The 13,906-nt window shown below is 37.0% G+C and overlaps 1 protein-coding gene across 1 annotated transcript; it reads right to left on the bottom strand.

Annotated features, from left to right (window-relative positions):
* Nucleotides 1-1,122: 1,122 nt before the first annotated feature.
* On the bottom strand, nt 1,123-12,336 carry rac2 (Rac family small GTPase 2). The gene is made up of 7 exons (XM_063475788.1): nt 12,228-12,336; nt 5,940-6,011; nt 4,231-4,348; nt 3,239-3,301; nt 2,433-2,592; nt 2,037-2,170; nt 1,123-1,637 (listed from the first exon to the last, which is right to left on the bottom strand). Exons 1-6 carry the CDS (start codon nt 12,260-12,262, stop codon nt 2,040-2,042), a joined length of 579 nt encoding a protein of 192 aa, XP_063331858.1. The 5' UTR covers nt 12,263-12,336; the 3' UTR covers nt 1,123-1,637; nt 2,037-2,039.
* Between the last annotated feature and the right edge of the window lie 1,570 nt (nt 12,337-13,906).

Raw genomic sequence — 13,906 nt, 5'->3', positions numbered from 1 at the left:
ATTAGAATACTGTGGTCTACTGTGTCAAAGGCAGCAGTTAGGTCAAGCAAGACCAGAACAAAGAGGTTACCAGAATCACCTACCAGAAGGATGTCATTAAAAACTCTGCAGATTCTGTGCTATAAAGGGTTTTAAACCCTGATTGAAAAACCTCAAGGATGCCATCATCATCTAGAAAATATTTCAGTTGACGAAAGACAATTTTCTCTAAAGCCTCGGAAAGTAAAGGCAGCTTGGAAATAGACCAATAATTAGCTAAAACTGTGTGATCAAGGCCAGGTTTCTTAAGCAGTGGCTGCACTACTGCATATTTGAAATTTGAGGAAGCACACCAGAGTACAGACTGCGTTAAATAATGTGAAGAATTGACTGCGCTATACTAGGAAAAATTTCTTTAAAAAAATGTGGAGGGAAAGGATCCTGGGGTGAACCTGTGGGCTTAATATGGCAAACCACATCCTCTTAAGTGGAGAGAGTCACAAGTTCAAACTGAGTAAAAACAGCAGTGCAAGGGACAAAGACAGAGGGGTCAGAGTCAGCAGCTGTGATAAGAGCCCTGGTGGTGACAACCTTTTCAATGGAAAAAGTTCAGAAAATTCTTGCACATATCAGGAGAAACTTCCAAACAGACACTCGCTGGAGTATTAAGAACATAATCAATGGTCTTAAATAACACACGTGGGTTGTGACAGTTGGAAGAAATAATATTTGCAAAATATTCCCTTTTTGCGTCTTCGACAGTGTTCTGGTAGCGATGCCAGCAGTCTTTTAGAATTTGAAATGACACCTGCATTTTATCCTTCTTCCATCTGCCTTCTGCTTGATGACATTCCCTCTTAACAGCACGAGTTCTGTCATTAAACCAAGGCTGATTAAACATTAAACTGTAAATCTGAAAGTGTGGTTTGAGTCTGCACATGTTCAACATACCACCAGGAAAAACATGCTGTTCTGTATATATAAAAAGTATAAAATATATAAATAAGGATAGAGTATAGATGATATCAGCAGCTGTGTCAAAATGAGAATTTTATATCCCCCATAATTCAGTATCAGCATTCACTCCAAAAGGTCACATGTTGTGGAGAAATAATGTGAATCTTTTACGCAATGAAATGTTTTATTTTTTATTTTAATAATAGCACAACAAATAATACATTTGTTAATAAATCTTATTCAGACACAAGTTTGCTTGTTGCTTGCTTCCTCACATAAAACGACCATTTCTGCTCCTTACATTCATCACCCTGAAAACAGTGAACAAATCATACTGAAACACTGTGTTTATTTCAGTTACAAATGTTATTTTTATTTGAGGTTTCACAAAACACATATATATTGTTGGCAGTACTTTAGATGAAGGCAGCATGCTGCTCTCAGACTTACACTTAAACTCAAAGGGTAAATCTATAATCTCTAAACTGGTATATTTTACAAAGAAACTCTGTCTGCTGCAGCATCTGGATTTGGACTTAAGAGCTTGTTGGCATTTCTATAACAATAGTAAACCTGCACACCGTACATTTTGTTTTTTGTTTTGTTTAAAGTTGTAGATATACATTAGAGACATGGCAGAATTTGCATATATTCTTCAGGGTCTGCAGTCCTTTTCTCTTCTTCTGTACTCCTGTGAGAATCTAAAACAAAGGTCACATAAATCATGGGGTTAAATTGATGCCTGTGGGACAAAATTACTCCAACAATATTTAGGACAAATTGATTTTTCCTCTGCAAAAAAGTGAAATTGAGTACAAAGAAGATGAAACATTTTCTCTTCTGTCTTGTGTTGTGTTCATTTATATCTTTTCTTTTCTCTTTATTGTCTCTGTCCAATGTATGTGTAAGGACAAACTTCTGAATCACCTCTTAGTGATAAGTGTCTACAACAGCTTCACACTTATGATCAAGGAAAAGAAAATAAGCCCTCAAACCTCTACTCTCCTTTATGTGTTCATTTAATGTTAACTTTGTTTCTCTCTTCTCTCAAATGTCTAATCTCTCTCCCTCCTCTTCCTCTGTGTTTTCTTCAGTCGTACCGTTTACAGCAGCGAGCAGGGCTTCTTCTTGACCTTGGCGGGCTGAGGGCAGAGGACGGCGCGAATGGCCTCATCAAACACAGTCTTCAGACCACGCTGGGTCAAGGCTGAGCACTCCAGGTATTTAACTGCATCTATACATGCAAAGACACATATACGTTAATAAAAGAAGACAAAGTAAGAGAAGAAAGGTTGGCTGAGTTCAACTTTCAAACAGCATGAATGAGTCAACTACAGGTACTATACTGTTACTGTGATACCAGGAAACGAGGGGAATAACAAAAAATTCAGTCAGGCTACAAAGTTCTCTAGCATCTTCATCTGCTAGTTTCATATCATCACTGGTGAGGAGAGCTTCAAATTGCTTTTCAAGCAAATAAAGTAAGAATGACTGACCTATCTCCTTAGCCAGAGCTAGGCCCTGTGGATAGGTGATAGGCGCCAGCTTCTTGTCCTTCAGTTTCTCAATGGTGTCCTTTTCATCCCTCAGATCCAGCTTAGTGCCTACCAGGATGATGGGCGTGGAGGGGCAGTGGTGACGGACCTCAGGGTACCACTGGCAGAATACAGAGTAAAGGAAGACTAAATAAGAGGTGAGAAAGGGGAACACGCAAAATCAAGGAACGTGTTAGAGGCGAAAAACAGAATCGAAGGTGAAGGGAGATGAAGCTCTGACGCCAGGTGTTAGAAAGGTGGATGAAGACTTAACACGAAAAACAAATGATATGCTGTAGCTGTGAAATGAGAGAAATACATCATCCAACTTTCACCCACAGCATCAATCATTCATTCACATTTATTTTCAGACCTATTTTAGCTTTTCTTCCATTTTTCATCCAAGTAACTATTATTTTTCTCTATAATAAATTACTGTTTTTCTCTATTCTCTTATTTTCTCAATTAATCCACAAGCCAGTGATTGTTGTAGGCTAAGACTGGTAAATCTAAGCTGCGTTGTGGAGTAGCTTGCTCACAAAGCAGCTATTTCCATGGGGTTTATGGGTATTACCTGACGAGATCTACTGCTGTTTCTTTCAGTCACTTTATTTTCAAAGTCTTACCATGCTCATATTTAACCCACTGTGGAAGTTTTGATAAAGCACAATTAGAAATTTGCATATTTTTGTTCCATTTGTTCCTTTTTACATTTTGTTCTTTGGCAGCTGAGAGACAAGCGTCATACAAAAACGGCCAAAACTCACCTTAGCTCTGACGTTCTCATAGGATGCCGGGCTAACCAGAGAGAAGCAGATTAGGAAAACATCCTGGATGGAGAGACAAGGAGACAAAGAATTAGAATAGATGCTGGGTTTTAGGTGCTGCAGTTTTAATTAGCTGACAAATTATACAAGTTCTGTCTCTGCAACTTTAAGTCCATTACTTCTTGCCAAGGTCTAGAAGTTGAGTTCTCACACAACTGAAATGCTTTCCACATTACATCTGGAAGGAAGAATATCTTGCTTGCGTTTTTTTTTATATTTATTCTAACATTTCTAACATTTATATTTACAATAAATAACGTGTTTTTCATTTATTTTCTTGATTTTTTCTACTGTTTCTTCTTTTCCGACAACTGGGCAGATATCAGACTGAGCAGCACTCATCACTTTGGCAAGTTTTGTAATACTGACAGAAGGTCTATATTAACCTAAAACTAATCAATTAGTCATGATGCCTAAACCCAAATAAACAGAAACATGCAAAACTAAACTGCAACCCATAAAGTCATAAACTTAACTAGTAACTAATGATAACTAATAAAGAAACTAATAAAAATGATTCAAACCCCTGTGTCCTTACTGAAAACTAAGTCTAACTCCTACTTTGGACTTTTGTGGTCTAATAAAGTCGGCTTTTTTTATTAGGGACAAAGTTGTTGTTTTTTTTGAAATGTCCTTGAGAATGCAGTTTCATTTCATCATAACTTTTAAGACAAAGTGCTGACTTAAAATATTTCTTTCGAAAGGAAGAAATGTTATGTTTCGTTTCTACTGTGGAGAAGATCAGGTTAAATGTACAACAACTACTTCAGCTACTTTACCACATGTTGTGTGTTAATCGTAGTTATCTCATGGCTAAAAGCATGACAGTAAGTGTTACATATGATACACATCATGTAAAACACATAATGTTAAAGCCCCCTTGTTCTAATGAGCTGTACGAGTGCTTTGTGTGTGTATGTGTGATTCTGTACCGTCTGTGGGTAGGACAGTGGGCGGAGCCTGTCATAATCTTCCTGTCCAGCTGTATCCCAGAGGCCCAGATTGACCGGCTTGCTGTCCACCATCACATTAGCTGAATAGTTGTCGAATCTGTGGGGTGAGAAGTGAAGGTCAACGATCAGTCGACCAGTCAACCAGTCATAGGCAGCCTTCATTTCATTGGTTATTCATTAATTAAACAATCCTTCAGTTCACTGATTGTTTAACCAGTGAAACTCCTGTAATGGGGGGGTGGGGGGAAACAGGACCATACTTGAAATACCACTGTTCACGAAAACACTAACCAGCAACATTACTTTGGTTAGTTTGACACAGAAGTCATACTAACCGTGTCTAGTATGAGAGCATAACACATAATGAGGCAGGGCTGCCCTCGTGTGGTCACAAAGAAGCATAACAGTGTAATTTCTCAGTGTTGGTGTTTATATTTCTGGGCTTCCAGTTGCACCTGAAGAAGTAAATGTGGTGACTCATAGTCATTTTTATGAAGTTCTGGTCCTTCATGTTGCAGAGTGCAGCATTACATCATTGAAGATCTGAGGTTTATCATAACCTGTGTAATAATCATTTATTATGCTTCCCTAGATCTTGTATTGCCTTCATTCTAATATGGCTTACATGTAATATTTGTGGACTGTGTTCCTTTATAAGGTTTTATTTTTTCCATTTAGACACCAGCACCCACTGGTGGAAGAAGCATTCAATTTTTTGCTGAGGTAAAAGTGCTGATACTGCATTCATTTTATGTCTTTCAACATTTATTTCAATATTCAAATGTCCTGCATATTCTGTGTAGGGCTTAAATTTCTGACTGTTTACATTAGAGATTGTGCTAATTATTAATTTGCCAATTAAACCTTTTAATTTTTTTATTTGGGGGGGGGGGTAATAGAACTGTAGAAATAGCAAGCAAAGTGATTAATGAGAATTAATGGACAAAAATGGCCAGAAAGGTTGTATAGTGTTTTAAACCAATTGCCCAAACCTCAAGAGTATTTACAATAAACAGGAAATATTCAATAAATAAATACAAATGAATAAATGTATACAGGAAAAGGGATCAGATTGGATTTGGAAAACAGTTGCTAATGGAGTAATATTGTTATCTTATTTTTAAACATTTACTATAGAGAAGGTTAGTTTATATAAAAACAATACATTTAAAAATACTTCACATATTAGATTCATATTTAGCTGAATTTTACATTATGCTGTTCAAATTTCCATTCAAAATGTAGCGAAAGTATTGTGTTGCATGGACCTACAGCACTCTAGTATTTGACTTGTTCAGTTCCAGCGCTGTCAGGACCTCAGGTGCACAGCAATATTTATTGTTAAAAAAAAAAAAAGCCCATCTTGCTTCTTTCCTCTTTTCTTTCACCGTGTGCAGGAACAAGCTGACTTTTGATCAAACATGCTTTGAAGCACAAATATGTTTTAATAACCTGCAGGCTGCTGCCAGCCCAAACCTGCCTGTGTTACAGTCGGATATCTCCAGATGGACTGCAGCACATGTGTGCATTTTCTCTATAATATTTGTCTGTGTGTCCTAACACACTGCACGACTGATCATGTGTACCATGAAGACACGCGCATGTACCTGTAGGTGCCTCACAGAGAGACCACGAGAGTGTTTATGTCTGTATTTCTGTGTGTGTAGATGTGTGTTTGTAGTACTCACACAGTAGGAATGTACTCTCCAGGGAAGGCATTGGTTGTGTAACTGATGAGAAGACATGTTTTACCCACAGCTCTGAATAACACAAGTAAAAAGACAGAGGGAGAGGTCAGGAAAGAGACATAGACACAGTAAATGTTACTCTACTATTTATATATTTTAAAACACACACACACACACACACACACACACACACACACACATACATATATATATATATATATATATATATATATATATATATATATATATATATATATAATGTACTGGCAGGAGATGATGCAACATGCACGCCTATACACATCAGTCACACTCCAAGTTTAAAGTTGTTTTCTGGAAGTGCAGTATATTTACTCTGTGAGCAACTCTCCCAGTTCCTTTGTTGACGTCATTGTTCGAAAATACTCACGGTCAAAAACAACACATTCAACAAATACAGATTTCATGGGCACACTGACATCTGTAAACAGTGTTTTTGTGTTTCTAATTTGCAGAAATTCAGTGATCTGTGTTCAGCTTGTCCCAACATCCACAGTGATGAAACTGCATGGCTGCCTGCAAGGTGATCCAGCAAGTATCAACTAGCCTGCTTCTTAGTTTCCACAGATTTGCTGCCAGCATTTTCAACATCAGCACACAGAACTCGAGCCCTGGTTTCACCGCAGCACTCATATTTCATGTTGATTACACTCTGGATGCATCTGATTGGGCATAAGCTAGGAGGAGTGGCTTCAGCCTTTTTGTTTCATCAAACAGAATTCTGTAGAGTCTCTTATCTGACAGACGGAGATCAGAATCCCTGATTGGATCAGTCTTTATCACACTTATTGATAAATAACCTTTTTTTTTCTTTTGCTTACATAAATAACCAAGCAAATCCAGTCTGCAAGGAACCCATCAGCTCGTCCTTTTTTCTCAGTCTGGCTGTGACTCTGTGCCATAAAATACATTTGTGACGTACAAGCGTTTATCAAATAAAGCAGGTTTGTACTGGTGTTCTCGATGGTTTTGCTCGAAACTCTCACATACTCCCACCTTTTACTCAAACCACATTAACACAATAGAAATATTTTAAAATCCCACAATAAGATTAATAATTTTGTGGAGCTTTGAACTCTTATCCAGAAGAAATTGAGCTTCCCCCATTCTCTCCCCCCAAAAACCTTTTTATGTTTAATATGTAAATCAAATAAAAATGTTGGCATATTTCTCTTCTACAAAATAATTTTTGGTTTTCATCCTTAATTCTTTTAAGTATTATTATTATATTGTATATTATTAAAAGTAGTTATACAAAAATATGAAAGGGATGACACATCATTATTATCAACTGACGCTTCCATTGAGAGATCTGTGGGTACACTTGTTAGCAAGTTTCTTTACTTTCCTGGCTGCTTAGTACACTTGTACTATAACACTGAGTATATATTTTAGTGTTTTTCAGCACCAACATTAATAACAACAACAACAACAACAACAACAAACTTTTACAATATGTGGCTGGTGAATTAAATTTTGTAGTAATTATAAAATCCAAATATGTTCTGACTAGAAAAAAAAGCATGACACAGAAACTACAAAATGGCAATCATTCCATAAGTTAGCATTTTAAAAAGACCAGCCCTGCTGACGAGATGACTCAGTAGTGATATGAGCAACGCAGATAACAGCTATAAAAGCTGTCAGAGTGTGTGTGAGCATTTCTGTCTTTGTGAGGACAAGTCTGAGTTTTAGAGGTCGAGTCTGATGACATGTTGTCAGTTTATAACTTTTTCCAAAGGCTCATGTGGGTTTAAGATTTAGTCTCACTGTTAAGGTTAAAACAGGGTTTAGGTCGAATGCAGAGGTTGAGTCAGGGATGTGGGTCACACATTAAATAATGCCATTAAAAGCTCTCATAAGTATAGCATTACATGCGTGTGCCTTGTGGTTGTGTGTGAGTCAAAAAGGAACCGCGCTGTTTCAGAAGCATCGGTTTGAGCTGAAAACAGGAACTAGCCACACCGAGCTTTCAAAAAAAAGAAAGAGAAAAAGATTTCTGCCTCACGTCTCTCTATCTGCTTCATAATCTGCTTTTCCATAAACATGTTTTATCCTATCGTTTTCACCTATTGTGACATTTCAATTATTTTGGTCCCGTCTAAAAAGACTAAAAAGTGAATATATGGTGATGAATGGATTCAACCAGACTGAGGCCAAATGGTGTCAGTTAGCTAGCTGCATAGCTCTACAGCTGCATGTAAGAAAAAATAAAACTGAGTAAAGTTTAATTTCTCAAAGGGGGCTTAACTTTTTTGTTACTCATTATGTTTACTTTATTTTAAAAAATTATATCTGTAGCTGTATAACTGTTGTGCTTTAGTTGTCATATAACTGCTAACTCAGCACTCACTTTAGCAGGAGAAGTGAATTAAATTAAATTTTATTTATACAACATGAAATCACAACAACAGTCGCTTCAAGATGCTTTATATTGTAAGGTAGATCCTACAATAATACATACAGAGAAAAACCCAGCAATCATATGACCCCCTATGGGCAAGCACTTTGGTGACAGTGGGAAGGAAAAACTCCCTTTTTAACAGGAAGAAACCTCCAGCAGAACCAGGCTCAGGGAGGGGCGGGGCCATCTGCTGCGACCGGTTGAGGTGAGAGAAGGAAGACAGGATAGAAGACATGCAAGAGACTGTCTAATATAACAAGAAGTACAAATCTGGGCTTCCACCTTCATCGGGATGCTCACAAGTCCTTAAAAATGTTGTATGTGCAGCAACCAGTGGTAAATTACCTTTCTCTGAGTTTTAGGAATGTGACAGCACCACGAGCCACTTTCTAACATCTGACATTTTGACTTCAGGCATGAAAACAGCAGCAGCAGACAATTTCCTGACAGAGGTCAGCTTCAACCACCACAACCAGCTACTGCTTATACACCCCTGTAAGTTTCAGAAATGTTTATATACACTTGCACACGGACGTGTTTCTGGTTTTAAGTCCTTAACTGACCTGCCAGCAGATAGCAACAGAATGCTAGCTTTTTACGAGAAAAAGCAACTTCGCTATAAGAAACACAATAGACAGAAACTTCATTTTATTTCAGTTCAGGCACATTAATGATGCTTTCTTTGAAAAACAGCAAGTTAGCTGCCTTCATCTCTACTTTTCAAGGACTATCTTGCAAACCTGTCAAATTATGTACAATACAATTAGCTGTGGTGTGGCTCTCCAAATTTATTTTCTTTCTAGTGTTATATTTAATTTAACATTTATAACCCGCTGCCCCATTTGCCTTTAAATTATTTATTATTATTTCAAATAATTATTTCTTATTTATGGAGTAAAATGGGTTAAAGAAAATGGATTTTGCAACACAGCTGATGAGCTCTAATTGCATCCTCAGCTCTAAATTCTCTACTTATGCCAAAGATCATCACAAGTGTCAAGACAGCTTGCAAATTTCTTATTTCATAAAGTTATTTTACTTTTTGCTGAAATTTTAGAGCACTGTTTTTATACTTGAGAAAGACTGATTGTCTGCTATAATGTCACATGAAGATTTGCCAGTTATTGTTGAGCCAGTGAAGATTTTAAAAGCCTTTTAAATGCTTGTGCTGTTAAACTGTAAATACCACGACTCTCGCAGCGGACTTCCCTACAACATGAAACCGACTTCCTCTTCTCCATCAGCAGTTAAGTTTAACTACTGTGCGTATGTATCTATATATACACTGTTAGCGCCTAGCAGAGGTGATCAAAAATGAGAAATAAATGTGGAAATTACCACCACCATCATTAGCTTTCTGGCTGTCACATGAAACAATACAGACTTTCAAAAAGGCTGGCTGGGTTATTTGCAATGTATCTTTCAAATATTTTAAAAGGCAACATTTTGAAAACCTTTTCACAATATTTCCTTTTATTCATGTGGCCACAGGTGTAAAACTGGGCACATCTCCAAGCTCTTCTCAATTTTTCTTTTAAACAGAAAGAATGACTTCCTCCTGCTTGTGTAACCCACTGAAGTGAACCGATTGCCTTTGTCTTAGTGTTGTGTTTTTAATAGAGGTGAGCGAATTAATCCAAATATTGATACCAACACAGATATTGGTATCAGATTGATTCAGTGCTTTAAGTTCAGTCTGTAGTCCATTGAATTTGTTAAATAAATTATTTCTTTTGCATATAGCATATTATTCCTTAAACAACCTATTAAAAAACGTCTAAACCTTTTTGTGTTGTCTGCAAGTCTGTTTTATTTGTACCCTATAGAACATTTAAACAACAGAAGCTGACCCAAAGTGCTTTTGAGACATGAACATTAAATTCTGGATCTCCAAAAAATCTAGTTTGAAAATTCACGAGAAACTAAAAGGTGTGTTTTATTGTTTTATCTAATTATTGTGGAAAGTAAAAATCATTAAAATGTGTTCAGAATTTGCAAATTAGTAATGACATGTCATGACATGAAGTCATGACACATTGCACTTCCCTATATAGGCTTTCCTTATAGGTTAAAACTATAAGTATTGGTATGCGCAGTACTGGCTCTGTATTTACTTGGTAACTGGATCGTCAGATGTGCAGTACTAGTTTGTACACAGCACTAGTTTGTAAAGAAACAAGTAATAAAGGCGGAACTGAAATCTAGGTCAAGTTCTGGAGCGAAGTCAAAAGTAATAAAATAAGATCTACAAAAAGTTCAGCTTGTTTACCTCTGCAGTGTTTATTGTAGCAGCGTATTTTCACGTCAGAAACTGTGACTTATTATTACTATTGCTTTTTTTTTTGTTTGTTTTACACGTTTTGTCACTTATTTTTAGTGAACTGTCTTTATTTACTTTAGCACTCTTGAATTACATAAAGCCTTTTTTAATGGAAGCTTTTGATTGGCAGCTACTAAAAAACAACTTCTTAAGAAAAACAACAAAACAAGTTATTTAAACAAAACAAGAAATGTATCAAAGTATGAATACGTTGGTTAACATAAAACCTGACTACTGTTGGTTTCCTGTTGACAGCCAACAATTGATGCTTTTTTTGATTAATTATGACTGTTATTTAATTATCTATTTATTCCAAATACTGTAGTAGTAACACTTGTCACTGTAACCATAATGATGAAGGTGCCTTCATGAATTCATATATATATATATATATATATGTGGGTGTATATATATGTATATATATATACATTTGCTCCTTTCATACAGTTCTCAAGCTGAAGCATATTTGAACGCTACAAAAAATGTTAGAGAAAACACACAATTAATTCTTTTTGAATGTCAATATTTAAATCATGTTTTGGATTTGTTTAAATCACTTGAACTGTTATTTTTCATGCAAGGTCTTTTTTATTAGCTGACAATCAAAGGCTTTCAATTAAAAAAAAAAAAGGTTTTATGTAAATGTAGCGTGCTAAATGAAATAGAGCCAACACCACATGATTCCCTTTCCAAATATTTACACGCGTCACTGTTACGGCTTCTCTCTCTGCATTTTTTTAAATCAGTGTCACACACCAGGAAGCTCTGCACACACGCTGCAGTACCTGTGTGCTACCTCTGGATGGTTAACTGTCTGTGTTAAAGTGTTTACTGAACTATTTTTGAGAAACAACTGTAGAACTTCCGCTTTACAATTTCCTTCACTTTGACAGCCAGCCATTTTGCCCCACCTTCAACGATAAACGCATTTGATGGCAGACGGTGGCTCATCCAAACTTCTTACACGAGCACATTTCATCCTTTAGGGCAGATATTCAACAACTTTTCAGATGTCAAAAACACAATGAGGTTAATCATTTACACATTTGAGCTTCTGCTTCTTTATTGCCTCTTCTTTTTTTAGTCACTTTTTCCCCACCTTGTTTGTATTTTCTGAACTGATCTTTGTGGCATCTATCGGATTTTCATCTTTGAAGAGGAGTTCTGCTGCTTTAAAGCATTTTCCTGCATGTTGTGGCCTGCATGGCTCATCCAGCGCGCTCAGTGTGAATCACCGCTGTCAAATACACACCTTAAGATCTACATGTTAACACTGGACATAAAACACAAGTACAGAAGTTTCTTTTACACTTTTACGCTGAACCGCACAGCAATCTCGCTGAAGTGGGTCAAACTGTTGCTCCTACCATGTGACAACCTTTGACAGCTCTATCTGATTACCCTGAAATTCAGAGCCTGGGGCCAATTCCCATTTACGCGTCAGCTGGGCGACCACTGTGTAATTCAAAGCTTGAAGGCCTCTTTAATTTATAACACACTGGTTAAAATTAGTAAAATAATAGCATACCCATCTCCCACGACCACACATTTGATAGCCTGCATCCTGTTCCGCTCAGCTTCGTCTGTGCTCTTCACTCTGAAAGAAACAGACTCAGAGAGGAAGGCTGCGAGACGCTGAAGAGCATGCAACTACAGGAAATTGTTGCACACCTCCCTCCCCCTTCGTTTGCTGCCTCTTTTTTTTCTTACTCAGCCTCTCTCCCTTCATTTTTGCACTCATCTCCTTCTTCCTGTTTTGTTTTTTTCTTCTTTCAAACAACAGACCTTAAGCTGAAAAGCTACCAATACCAATAAGACACCCATAAAAAAAATTCATGTGAAGGGTGTTGAAAAGCAGTCTCTGTTGCAACAGAGAAGAAACTGTGAAATGGCTACAAAGAGGAAGGTTCTGTTAACAATAAGAGCTTTATTTAAAACTTCCTCTTCTGTTGGGCATTTACCATTCAGTAAATACAGACCAGCATGTCCGGAACATATGGAAGCTAAAATTAATTTACCTCAAATTTCATTTTGCTATAAAAAATTGAATTCCATAAACCTCATTAATTAAAGACATGCACTCACACGCGCTGTTACATTTCCCTTGGTTTACACAACCTAACACTGACTCACATTCACTTCCTGGTGTTTTCTGCAGTATGTGTCTAATGGCTATCTTCATCTTAAAACAACATTAAATCTTGTTATCCCTCCTGGTGCACTCCTGATACTATAAAACATGTCCCCACAGTGTGAGTGATACAAGTACCCACCTGCAAATAAATGTTTATTGTCGGTTAACTTCAAGTTATGTGTCTGTAAATTTAAAAGGAACAGCATGGTGGTGCAGTGGTCAGCACTATTGTGTGACAGCAATAAGATCCTGGATTTCCTAGTGGTATTGTGATGCTAACCCAGCATCCTAAATGCTCTCCTAATGTATGCATGGGCACTCCCACCTCCTCACAGTCCAAAGACATGCATCTAGTCAAGTTCAAATTTACTTTTATAAAGATTTAAAACAACAAGTAATGCACATGAATGCTATACAAAATATACATAAGATAAGATAAGATAACCTTTATTAGTCCCACACGTGGGAAATTTGTTTTGTTAAAGCAGAAAGTGGACAGTGCAAAGTTACATAGCAAAAATTAGAAAAACACTGGAATAGAATAAGATAATTTCACTAGCTGGGCCCACGTCCTCATCTTTAGGTTTGACAGCGTTTTAGTAGGTAAAGGTGAATGCTTTGACATGAATTGAGCTGCGGTTTGGGGAAGGCCTCGAAAAGGGACTGGTGATGGCTCCTGGGCCTGGCAGATCCCCATGAACTAAATAGAAGCGAAGAAGTTAAAGAATGGAGAACAAGGAGGGAGGGAGGGGCACGTAAACGAGAATGAACAGCTTGCAGAACTGGGGGAACCTATATAGATGACAGCCAGAAGGAGCGTATTTGGAGGTGTGGTCCCTCTCCTGAAATTCCGATACATAATCTCCAAAAGAATGAGAATAAAAATACTGTACACAATAGAATTGAATAGAATAAAATACTATATAATAGAATACAAATAGAATACAAATACCATATACAACTGAGTAAAATACAATGTTGTCAGAAAAAGAGAATTGCACTTAGTGTTATTGCACATGTGTGGATGTGTGTGTTTGGTCAGTTGAAGTCTTTGTTGTGGAGTCTGACAGCAG

The sequence above is a fragment of the Pelmatolapia mariae genome, linkage group LG6, assembly GCF_036321145.2.
Source record: "Pelmatolapia mariae isolate MD_Pm_ZW linkage group LG6, Pm_UMD_F_2, whole genome shotgun sequence".
Taxonomy (NCBI): domain Eukaryota; kingdom Metazoa; phylum Chordata; class Actinopteri; order Cichliformes; family Cichlidae; genus Pelmatolapia; species Pelmatolapia mariae.
This window is presented reverse-complemented; position numbering and strand designations above follow the sequence as displayed.